Here is a 13,221-nt window from a genome sequence, read left to right on the forward strand (position 1 = left end):
GGCAACAGAATACTTGACCAAGTGGGTGGAGGCACGGGCCTTACCCGACAATTCGGCAGTCAATACAGCAAAATTCATCTATGAACACATCATTACGCGGTATGGGATTCCAATCCAACTGACGACTGACAGAGGAGGCCATTTTGTAAATCACATAATCCGATTGCTAACAACGGAGTTTAAAATCTTCCACTCCTTATCAAGCCCCTACTATCCACAGGCGAACGGGCAGGCCAAGGCGACCAATAAAATAATAATGTCAGTGATATATAAGTCTTGCGGAGTGGAGAAGGATGACTGGGAGGAGCGCCTACCGTCAGTACTTTGGGCATACCGAACAATTTACAAGGTAACTACTGGACAGACTCCCTTCCAGCTAATGTATGGACAAGAAGCCATGGTGCTAGTTGAATTCATGGTGCCGAGTCTCCGGATCGCCATCGATAATCGACTTGGCCACATGGAAAGCCTGAGGGAGAGACTGTACGCTTTGAACAAATTGGACGAACAAAGAATGATGGCTCAATGGGCGACAGAGACAGCCCAGCAAAGACGGAAGGTTTGGCACGACAAGCATCTCCGGCGAATGAAGTTTACTCCTGGGCAGTTGGTGTTGAAATTCAACGGAAGGAACGAAATCAAACCTGGGAAATTCAAAGTGCGTTGGCTAGGACCCTTCAAGGTACGCGAGGTCAATACCAACGGGGCAATTAAGTTGTGGACGCTGGACGGGGAAGAGATACCAGATGTCGTCAACGGGTCGAAATTAAAAATTTACCACGAACGGAGGGAGCCCGGACCATGACGGATGCTTAAAAGACATAAAATAAATAAATAGAAAAAAAAAAAGTGGGCCCACCGTACGGTGGAACCACCGTGCGGTGGTCACCGCACACCACACATAAAAGCCCGCACAGCCCCACGGAAACAAATAAAAGTCCACACAGCCGAGGGGGAAAGAAGAAAAAAAACGACAGCCGCGGGGGGAAGAACGACGCCACGCCGCACAGCCCACACGCACAACCGCACGCACCAAGCCACACAAGTCTGTGCCGCTACGGCAGACGGGTTTTAGTTTTGAAAAAAAAAGGGTTATAAAAGCATAATTGAAGAAGTAATCTGGTACTAATGGACATAAACAGGAACAAGGCAGATTGGCGGAAACAGTTGCAGCCGTTAGAAGACAAGTTGCAGGGAAGGCAAAAAGAAACCAGTGCAGACACAGGCAAACGGATTTTACCATCTAGGGTGCACATTGCAAGTAGTCTCGGTATGAGTACCAGTCAAAAAAGCAAGAAGCATTGTCCCAAACCCTTGGTGACAAAGGACAAAGATGAAATAACGGCAGATAATATTATGTTCGAGGGTTTGAATGGAATCGACTGTCGGAACTGGTGGGCAAAGACACCTCAGGATGATTTAATAAAGAAAAGCCTTCGCCAGGCACAGGTACACTGGGCCGTCCAGATGCCAGTTTTTTCGATAAAGGACTTTGAGGTGGTTTTGCGTGCCATGATTGGCAGCTATGACAGACATCGCCACCAGTCGGTATTTGATTATCAACATCAGAGGATAACAGTGTCATTCACAGCAGGCGAGTTCACTAGGGTATTTGGCATACCGGGGATAAAAGGAAAGAAAATAAACACTTCACAGAAAATATCCCCAGAGAATCGTGCCACACTGCTCCAGTTGATGTTGCGCGATAACCTTACCCAAGGCGAGAAAGATAGCCTCAAGAGTGCAGGCAAGAGTCGGGGAGTGAAGAAACAATTTTTTGCCAAGGGAGTATGGCGATGCCTGTTGTCGGTGGTGAAGAGTCGCCTCACAGGTGCCACCCGCGCGTCGGACATAGCCATTGCACAGATAGTGTTGATGAATGGGCTGCACAATGGAGTGGTATACGATTGGGCGTCACTATTGGCGGATAGGATGGACGAGTTCATGACACTGCAATACAAGAAGTTCTACATGCCGCATCACGCCATTGGATTATTCCTGGACGCAGTCCGCACGCAGATCACCCCGGGCTCACAACCATTGGAGCCACAGGGCCGTGTTGCACCAGATCAACCGCCCATATTCTGTTGGTCACACTTAGACGTCTTGGCACATGGCACGGAGGCACGTTTGGGCACAAAAAGAAAGAAGGCCACCATGTCCGATACGGAGTCCGACACGAAAGAGTCTGAGGCTGAGGATGCAGAAAGTGGCAAGGAGGAATCCGCAGACACCTCCCAGGTAAGGGGAGGGAGTTTTTGACTGGCAGGGAGAAGGGGCGACCAGTTGCTTGAAGAAGGGGTAGTGGAGTCTGCAGGTACAGTAGGGTCTACTGTAGCATCACAGGTGCAGGTCCACTTTACACCAACCTGCTTACTAGAGACTTGTCAGTTGGCGGTGTCGCGGTCCTTCGAGACAGTGAGTGTAGTCACCATGGTACCAGTTCCTAGTTTCGGGCAGCCTCGGGGGACGATAGCCATGACACCACCACAGGTGGAGACCTTGGCGAGTGCAAAGGCTTCCATGGTGCACGAGGTGCCGGATGTGACAAGACAGGATGTGCCAGGGTTGCCCGGATATATGCAGGAGGCAATGACGGCAGCAAGCACTCTTCATGATGACCTCACTAGCTGGTTGAGCCGTTACCAGATGGCGCCCGTGGCACCGGGAGAGGCCACTCCATCCCTAGGGCGGACTACGTATTCCTTGGATGTCATTGATCTCGAGGAAGGGAGTTCCCCGAGCAGCAGGGCAGTTCAGAGGGTTGCTTCACCCCCTACGGTGGTAGTAACCAGTCCGTACAGAGCAGAGGAGGTGCCCGTGGGAAGTCAGCAGGGTGGAGAGTTGGAGCAGTTTATTACTGAGATGACTCTAGGAGCATAGCGGCTTGTGTCATCTGCCACGCTCCAGGCCGATGCGACCATGGTTGAGCGGATGGAAGGGTTGTTGACCTTTACCCGCACGGGATGCCGAGCTAAGTTTGAGAGGTGTTTTGAGTGTGCCAGGTGGCCGGATACGGAGAGCCTGGCGATGCTGGAGGCCTGGCACCTCACTGAGGGGGTTGGCGAGACCCAGATGCAGTCGTTGGTGAGAGAGGTAGAGCAGACCTTCCGTGAAGGTTATCTGGAGCTTCGGAGGTCACAACAGACGGCAACTACAGTTGAGGCTTTGAGGGTGGCAGCAGTAACAGCTCGGGAGGAGCTGGCTACCAGGTTTCGCGAGCTAGAGGCTACCATGGCACAGAACCAGGCAGCGGTGGACATTTTAGTAGCAGAGAAGTCTGCCTTGCTGATACAGTTGGAAGAGGAGAGGGCCTCGAGGGAGCTGTTGGAGACTCGGTTGGTCAGTGCCCTGGAAAATGTGGACAAGAAGGATAAGGAGGTGCTCGAGGCAGCCTATATGGCAAAGACTGCTATGGAGCAGCAAATGGTCGCGGAACGGGATCTTAAGAGGAGGACGGAGCAGGTGTATGAGCTCCGTGGGCGCTTGGCGTCCACTGCTACACCACCACCAGCGCCTTCTTCATCAGGGACGTCTTCTGCACTTAGTTTTTTTTCTTCTTCTGGATTTTTGCGAGCTCCATGTATTCTCCATTTTGTTGTAAGTCGCCTGGAGACGACTTTTCTTTTTGGGGGGGATGATGTTAGTTGCATTATTGTATACGGGAATAAGAATAGTTAATTAAGTCGTAATTGGGTTTGTTAGTTGGCAACCGAGGGGTGGTAGTTGCGGTGCGACGGTTGGCACTCGCACCCCCTCAATATCTTTATATACTCCTGATTGTAACTTGTGAAGGACAAATTATGAATGGAATAACACATCTGATACTTGTCTGATATCTATGGCATTGTTCTGCATTACGTACTTTATGCTTTAAGTATTCACCCGAGAGGGCAAACACCAATGCAGCATAGGCTATTTATGGCAATCCAACTTGGTATGATGATCCAGAGATTCAGTTCTATTTTTGGCAGGCAAATTTAATTCAGCTTCTTCAGCTTGATTATATGATCAAATGGACCTAGGCATTTATTAATTAAATGACTTGAGTTATTTCTTCTTTTTTGGGGTGTCCATCTTAAAAATATTTTTATTAAAGATTTTAATCTTTAAAAATGTGCAAACAAGTGCTTATGTTGGGCGATTCCTTATTGAGAAAAATATTTTATTAAGTGAAATATTAGCTAAGGCATAATGGATGCCTAAGGGAGAAATAAGTTAATTTTGCAATATATTTCACTTATTCATTTTGGACGCCTGAGGAGGAATAAGTTGATTTTATAATATAATGCACTTTATCACCTTTGGACACCACATTATGCTTTATTGATATTTTTATAAAGTATATTTACCTCTTAGTAAAGGTCGATTTGGGGAAAAGGAGAAATTAAATGTAAATTTCAAAATAATATGAAGTGAATGTGCAATTGGGTTTGGCGTCCATTTGGAGGGAATGTGAATTTGAATTTGGAGACACAAAAAGCTATAAATAAGAGTGTTGGGCTCTTTGGTATCCATTATTACTTTGATAATGAAGTTTTGTCAAAATGTTGTCAGACTCTTACTTTGAGGAATGCATACCTCCTAATGCCTCAGTTTCGTGCTTGAGAGATAGCGCCTAACTGAATGTATGATTGTTTCTCATCCAGAGGAGCAAATTGGACTCAATGTGGTGAAGATTTGTGTGGATTTCTGATTGTTCTTGTTGTTGGTCGCGGAGTGTGTTGAAGTAGATTCTTGGTTGCAGGTCTCTAGTGTGTCACTTTTCTTGTTCTGGGTATTTCTCCTATCTCTTTTTGTGGTTTGGGCGATTCATTTTGTGAGTATGTAGAGTCTAAAATGGTGTTTGGGATTTTATATTTGCAAAATCATACCGTAGCTATCCGTACCATGTGGTTGAGTGCTTTGGGATGCGTGCATAAATTATTGTGGTCAGTTTGCCATGTTTTGTTGTCCTAGGATTGATCTCCTACCTCCTAGTGATCATGTGCTTTCAGTTTCATGTCATTTGGTTAAGAATTGAGTGAGTTGTGAGTGTTTTAGTGGGATTTGGTGTTGTTGTTTTGTGTGTTTTCAGCATGCTGGGAGTATATCAGATTTAGAGATTTTCCGTTTTGGAGTGTCTTCTTGTATGGAGTTGGTTTAGGGGTGTGTGGGTTCTTTGGTGTGGAGAGAGATCTTAGTAATTATTTGCAGCTGTTGGTTCTTCATTCTTATCTTCTATGAGTCATATTTTAATGCTGGTAGTAGTACTAACAACAATTTCTATTGATTTTTCCTAGACCCACTGCAAAGTGGAAGAGGCTGGCCTTGCCACCTATCTTTGGAATAGTGATTTCTCTTAATTTGTAATCCATATTATGCATTGTAAAGCTGGTTAGTAGTACTAACAACTATTTAATTGGATTATTGGTCTTAGTCCCACTGCATAAGTGGAAGACGCTGGCTTTGCTGCCTACTTTGAATATTGTAATGCTGTCCTCCCACTGCATAAGCGATAGAGTTGATTTTTAATTTTATTTTTAGTCCTCCCCCGGGATAAGCGATTGAATGATTGCTATTTCAGTTTCTAGCTTGTCCTTGGCTGGTTTACTGCCAAGTTATTTTTCAGTATTCTCATTATCTCGCTGAAAAGTGGAAGGGGTAGGCTTGCCACCCAAGTATTGTAATCAATTTCAGTTTCTGGCATCTAACGATCCCTTCAACACTGTATGCTCTCACCCTCCCAGACTGGGCTCTCGGTGATCAAAAGGCGGAAAGGGTTACTTTCAGCAGTATTGGGAATTCATTTTCTAACTCTAATTGGTGTTTGTGTTGATTGTAAACTGAAATAATTGAAAAAAAAAGGGGGGGATATTACAATATTTGCAGATCATGGGTGACTTGGTCATCTCCGCCAATGAGAATTAACTTGGCCCCTCTAAGTTGGATTTCTTATTAGAACAATAGGCCAACCACTTTTGGGTTATTTTTTGGATTTCAGTTTGATGTTGAAAAATTATTTTCTAGAAAGTGACCCTTACTAGATAGGAAAAGCAAATTTTAATTTGATTTTTTAAAAGTTGAATAGTGCTTTCATTTCCCAATGCATCAAATGTTTGAGATGGCACCCTGTCTTTTATTTTCAACCTTAAGGTTAAGCAGCAGAGTTTATTAATGCTCGATGGGGCAAGCACAGTTGTTTTTAATAATTTTGTCATGCTCCTGAAGAGAATCCAAGAATCGTGCAATCTTGTAAGTGATTTAATGTTATTTTAAGTTTTTTGTTACTGTTTATAACTGTACTGTAATTGTCTTGGAAAGTAAGAAAAGACAGCTGACTTTAGGATTATTATTCTCCTGCTATTTATATCCTCATATCCACCTCTTAGTTTATTAATTTTGAAATTTATGGAATTTTCCCTATTGATTGAAACAGGGATAATATGTCCAAAATAAGTAGGAGATATTTTCCACAGCAAGTCAAATTATGACATTGCTATCAGGATTCAACTGTGTAGTTTTTGAGTCAAACTTATTTATTAATTTTTTTCCATGAGTGCTTAGTGGGTCATTCATTCTTATGAGAGAATGGGTTCTTGTAAACTACTCATGAAACATGGGTCAATGAGTTGGACCAAAAAACTACACAGTTGAATCCTGATAGCAATATCATAACGTCCAAAATAACCTTCATGAGATTATTTACCACAAATGTCCTCATAATGTAATTTCATCTATGCATCATGGTGGACAATATATAAATTTACTTAGCATGCACATTGAGCGAGCCAATTGTGTTATCTTTGGGCACATAGCCATCTTTCCAACCAACCAGTACTTTTATGTTGTTCAACCACCTCATTAATCAAACACCACTTTTATGTAGGTATTGTTTTTTATATGCAAGCAAACTAAACCAGATAGCTGTCGTTGCTATTTCTCTGTTTGTGATGTTCTGATCATACTTGTTTAATTCTATACAGCAGTTATTCAAACCAGTCTGCTTTACTTTAGTGCGTATGCCTTGTAATGTGCATCCATGTTTGGAGTCTCTGTGTGGCCGTATTTTGTTCTTTGATTTTTAAATGCTAGGATTTTGTTTGCCTCAAGTTATCTAAATGCTTTCTAGCATATGTAGTTTTAATTGTTTACAGTCTCTTATTGAACATGTAATGTAGCCTTTTTTAGACCTAACATATATATTTGGACTTGTTTTACTTTTTAGGTTATGCGCAAACATGGAATTCCGGAGCCTTATGAAAAATTGAAGGAATTTACTCGTGGACGTGCAGTAACAAGGGAAAGCATCCAGGAGTTTGTGCAAAGTTTAGAGTTGCCAAAAGAAATCAAAGGCAGGCTCTTACAATTGACTCCACAAAGCTACATTGGAGATGCAGAGTCACTAGCAAAATTTGTTTGAGAGTTGCATACATCAAGTACCTAATCTTTAAGGAAGTAGATGATTTGTTTGTGATGTCTCCTACTAGGTTTAGGCCTGTTTTAACCATAATTAATCGATCTCAACATACTTATGATTTAAATAAGTTGATTAGGAGACAAAACTATCTTAACATGAATTTATTTTATATTCTTATGTCTTTTATTGAATTTAGATTTTATTGTTGATGACTGTTGCTTCAGTTGTATAATTAGTTTTAATTGTATTCATAATATTGATTGCATTATTGCAAAAAAATAAAAAATATTGATTGCATTACCAATGTTAAATTATATTAACATCGAATAATATTATTAGCAGCTCTTTAACCGTCTCCATTTATACCTTCCAAAGAGATGATTCTCTTAGAGACTTTTTCATGAATGAGCGTCTCTCTCAATATAATCACACCTCTTCAATGATTTAATCGCCGACTTAGAGATTAGTGTTTTTAAACAATGGTTTAGTATAACTTGCACCTTATCTTTTATAGAAGTCTCCTTAATGTTAAAGTAAATTAATTATACTATGGTCTGCACAGACCTACAGCCGACTTTCACAGACCAACGAGATGTTCTAGAATTTCATAAACTTCACATGTTGTTGACCAGACAACCATCTTACCACCGACTGCCATAAATATCTCAGCGAACTTGATGATCTACACTGTTTGTAAATTAAATGTTCATTTGCCTATAAATACAATGGCTGAGCCTGGGATATCAAGCGCTCAGTTTGGAAAAGTGCTCTGTTTCTATTTGTGTGCTCTGTTTTGTTTATCTACTGTGCTTTTTTTTCTCACTTAATACAATCTCCTTAAAGCGCTTGCTCATTGTTTTAACTAATCGCCGCCTTTGTGTTTTATTATTAAACATATTAGCCATATTTCTCTGTCTTAATGAATCGCTGCTGATGATGATTGTTTACATTCACGTCTTAGCAATTTGTTAATGATCTTGATTGCCATTAGTGAAGTTGCACCCTCTCTTGGCAGATTGTCCGTAATTACTCTTGTTCCCTGAGTAAATCAGTTCCTTCGTCTTCAATCTATGAATCATTGTTGTCTCAAAAACTATTGTAATTGCTTTATTAGGAATCGCTATCATATAGAACTTTCTCCTCTGTTTATCCACGGCTGCTCTATTGCTAATAGCTATTTTTATTAAACATTGTCAATGCTGGTCGCTGCTTCCATGCTTTCATTTCTGTGCACTACCACTTGAATCGGCCTCTTGCTTATAAAATCAGGTATATTTCTTTAATGTACTTCAAGTAGTTTTTATAATGATATAATTTATAATATATTAGTATATCTTTATTTAAAAAATATAGGTAAATTATGCAGAGAGATATCTTATAATAGAAGGGAATCTGGGGATTGATTGTTCTCTTTTAAATATTATGGCACTCTTTCACTATCATTTGAATGTCACCGTTTCATATAATTGGAGAGAAGTGGTACCCATCATTTAAATGTCAAATTGTTTTAAAATTGAATTTTCGTTTACGGACATTTTGATGTCATTGTAGATGCCTCTCGGCATAATAAATTGTGTTTACAATATAATATGAATTTATTTCTATTTGAATATTTTAAAAATATTATTAGTGATAAATAATAATTAAATAATAATATTTAATAAATAAATAAATTTCAAATAATCATTTGTTGATAATTAATATATTAATTAATAATAATTATTATTTCATTTAGGATATATATAACGATCAAGGAGGGGACATGACATTATTATGAAGGTAATGTAGAGAAGACAACAAATGAAATAATCTTAGAGTCTAGTGTTGAGAATTGTATATTTTCTTTTTCATATAAAAATATTGTAGCAATTATTTTACTCATAAAGGTATTTATCTACACCATGCAATAAATACCAAAATACACACATCAATAATCATTATGATGAATAGGATAAACTTTTGCGAGCATGTAAATGTTTTAAAGAGGCATTTGGTGAGAGCACCATGACTCAAATTTCTTTGTTGGTCAATGGTTAAAACTTCCAATTTTTGGCATTTGTAGTTGCAAGTTTCGTAACAAACCTTTCCCTTTGTATGTTTATGCTCCAAAACTTCTACTGGGAAGACATGTTTGCTTGAAAGGTCTAAATACTAATTATGTTTGTTGAAAGGAAGAGTTATACCATATTAATAATCATATCCCCCAAAGGCACCCCTTTTTAATTTTTTGTGGATAGATGCACTGTTTAATTTATTCATGGCAAGGCGCAAAATGATTGAAGTCTTGCAGTTTGTGTGGGGAGTGTCACTTTGCTAGTTCAATCCAATATTGGTCTTGAGTGATCCAATGTATAGGCTACCAATTGTTAATGGCCTCCTTGTCAACAACTCTGTAATCTATGCACATGCACACACTCATGTCCTCCTTCATCAACACAACAAAAGATGCAAATGGGCTTTCTCTTGGACAGATATGCCCCATCTCCAGAAGCTCCTTGATAGCTTTTTCAATTTCATCTTTGTGTCTCTTGGAGCACCGATAGGAAGTGGTGATAATTGGCTTGGCTCCCTCTTCCACTTCAATCACATGCTCAATTCCTCTTTTCAAGAGGCCATCTAGGTGGTATGCCACTAAAAAATTTACTTTGCTTATTCAACAAAGCTTGCACATTTTGATGTTAAACTCTTTTTTCTTCTTGAGAAATGGTAGGCATGATGACACTTATGCTGCTCACTCAACTTGATCATGACGATGCAATCTCTCCATCCTCTTGAAAGTGACAACATAAGGAACTCCATTTGACATTCCTCACAACACATCCTTCTTTCGATCAACTTGGAATTTCAGCTCCATAGTTTGTAAGTTCAAAGTAATTTGTCCTAAAGATTGCAGCCATTGGATGCCAAGAACAACATCTGTATCACCCCTAGCGGCATAAATCTTTTGGTGAAAAATAGCAAATTAAAAGTATTAAGATTTTTAGGAAAAAAAAGAGTTTTGAATGGGAAAAAATCAGATTTTAAAAAAATGTTGAAAAAGGGACAAAAATTACTTGTTTTTTTAATTTAAAGGCATTTCCATAGCATGGAGATATAAAGACACATAAAATATTGTTTTACCATGAATTGTCCAAATAGAAAAATATAGTGCAGCATGTAAGCTTCGCTAGAAAATGATTATTTGGTAAGTTCTATATGAAGCTTATAAAGTTATTGCTAAGTTAACAAGAAAACATTTCATTGAATGATACATGCTTAATCTTCTAGTCTTTTTGTATGATGTGAGTGAATGGTGAAATTCTACTAACAACATGGCATCCCAAACTATTATTAATATCAAAAGAATGTTTAATCATAGAGATTGCACCATCATGATTCATAACAAACTTTGAAACTTGAACTTATTTTCTCAAGACTCCATTATATGAATTAAATTATGTCTTCATCGATAAAAACCTTAATGGCCACAAGCGATGGGAATCTATAGGCAATGACAATAGTGAGGGTAGGGGGGAGGAAGATGAGGACGATGGGGAGGCTATTGAGTTAGATTCCCTTCCCCTTGAGCTAGTTTCTTAGGCATGCGATAATCGCGTGGACATTGGGAATGGCTTCGACCCTCTTGGTTTGGATGGTAGTATGGTGTGTAGTTCTAATCCTTGGGTTGAGGATGGTGACAATTGGGAGATGATGACCTAAAGGAGTTGCGTGTAGATGATGAAGAGCTTCTTCTCGACATTTTTCTTTGGGTAAGATTGTTGAACGAATTTTTTGATCATGTTGTTTGTAGGGAGCCTTTGTCCAACTTTGATGTGGGTTTGTGTAAGAGCTTCCTCTCCCAACCTCCTGTAAATATGTGTGTCAAGTGTGTTCTTGACCCTATGCTTTCTCCTAATCTTTCTGAGGTTTCTCTTCTTGAAGGGTGTGTTGGAGAGGGTTCTGACATTGAGAGTGTGCCCTCTTTCATTGAATTCCTTGCTATTTTTTTAGCCTCTTAAAGGGGCTTTCGAGGTTTCTTTTAAATCGATGATTGGGTATTTGGTGGTATTTGTTCCTTTGGGTGTTGCCTAGAGATGATGATGACCCGTTTGTTGCAGATTTTGTTGCTATCTTTGTTTGTTCCAATGTTGGTCTGGATTCGAGGTCCCCCTTGCAAGTACCTCACTCTAGAGTATGTAGGCTGAAACCTTTATTGGGTTTCTCATGTTCCTACTCTTGTTTCTCTAAGTATTCCTAATGGGTATATAGATAGAGCCATCGTTGGTCTGCATTTTGCACTCATCAAGAGATTTTTCGGTTCTGGATCAAATATTGACATTTGTAGTTGCGTTTCTAATAGTTGGAGAGCCCCAACTCTCAGTATTGTGGCTTTGATGAGTGATTATCTGCTATTCTCTTTTCATTCCAAAGAAAATAAGAAAGCATACGAAAAACTGATAAGGGGTAAAAAAGAAAAATAGGTGAACACTAGAAGAATGGAGTTGATAGCTCTTGGAAAGTAGAATCCAAAGAGATTTTGGAAAGAATTACAGCAAAAGAGAGGACAAGTAGAAAACAACATCACAAATTGTCAGTGGCTTGAGTATGCAAAGTTGTTATATGAGCATAATCAGAATAAACATAGGCCCCCAATAGTCAAAGAAGATACTGAACTTTTTACCATTAAGGATATCAATCAAGGAATAAAAAGGTTGACAGGAGGAAAAGCTCGGGATATTGATGGGCTGCAAGCTGAGTACCTAAAATGGGGTGGAGTTGGTCTTACATCTCATATTAAAAACATCTTTAATAAGGTCACTCAAGAAGGCTTCCCAGAAAACTGGATAACCAGTGTGGTGATTCCTCTTCATAAGAGCGGTGATATCAATAACCCATCAAATTACCACACCATAATGGTTAATCCCCTTATGGGGAAACTCTTTGGAAGCATGGTTGAACGCAAGATTAGTAGTTGGGCAGAAAGAAAAGGAAAGAGAGCTAAAGGGCAAGCGAGTTTCAGACCAAAACACTCCACTATTGACCACGGTGTTACTCTTAGATTTTTAGTTGAAAAAATATGGAACAACCAGGGTGGTGAAGCCTTTTGCTGTTTTGTAGACTTCAGAAAAGATTTTGACACAGTACCTGCTGGATTGTTGGGGAGATTGTTGGATTTGGTTGTTGTTGTTGGTGTTGGAAATAAGCCACACCCGGACCAATGATGGATTGGCCCGAGAGGGGCCAATAGCTCAGTGGTAGAGCACTCTAGCAGCGTATGGAAGATCATAGGTTAGAGTCCTAGCTGGTCCATGTCTCAACATGGTATCAAAACCAAGTCCAGGCTAGGAGCCCCAAGCACACGAGAGGTGTGGCTTAAGGAGGGGTGTTGGTGTTGGAAATAAGCCACACTCGGACCGATGATGGACTGGTCCAAGAGGGGCCAGTAGCTCAGTGGTAGAGCACTCCAACAGCGTATGGAAGGTCCTAGGTTCGAGTCCTAGTTGGTCCACGTCTCAATAGTTGTCATTGTTGCTGCTAGGATATATGTTGTTGTCATTGATGTCAACATATTCCTGTGATTTATTCCAGTGAGTTTGGAAGAGTTTTTGATCCGGTTTTGAAGTTTGGTTTTGCTGATCACTATTTTGCAGAATCTGGTATTTCCTCTGGTATATTCCGGTGTGATCAGATCTTGTGCTAAGACTTTGGGATATTGTTTGGGATGATCTTGTGTATCTTCATTTCTGATGGTTCATGATTTGGTGCTCCACAAGTTATCTTTCTTCGTGACAGTTGTCGATTGGTTGTGTTCTTGAGCTTTCTAGATGTTGATTGATGAAGAT

The 13,221-nt window shown here is 40.1% G+C and overlaps 1 protein-coding gene across 1 annotated transcript in view; it reads left to right on the plus strand.

Annotated features, from left to right (window-relative positions):
• LOC131034413 (uncharacterized) overlaps positions 1-7,611 on the plus strand; it is a 155,514-nt gene extending 147,903 nt beyond the window's left edge. Inside the window, exon 10 of the mRNA XM_057965886.2 lies at positions 7,208-7,611. Coding sequence (XP_057821869.2) covers positions 7,208-7,402 — 195 coding nt within the window. The 3' untranslated portion in view covers positions 7,403-7,611. The remainder of the gene's footprint in view (positions 1-7,207) is intronic.
• The last annotated feature ends 5,610 nt before the right edge of the window (positions 7,612-13,221 follow it).

This window comes from Cryptomeria japonica, chromosome 8, assembly GCF_030272615.1.
Source record: "Cryptomeria japonica chromosome 8, Sugi_1.0, whole genome shotgun sequence".
NCBI classification, from domain to species: domain Eukaryota; kingdom Viridiplantae; phylum Streptophyta; class Pinopsida; order Cupressales; family Cupressaceae; genus Cryptomeria; species Cryptomeria japonica.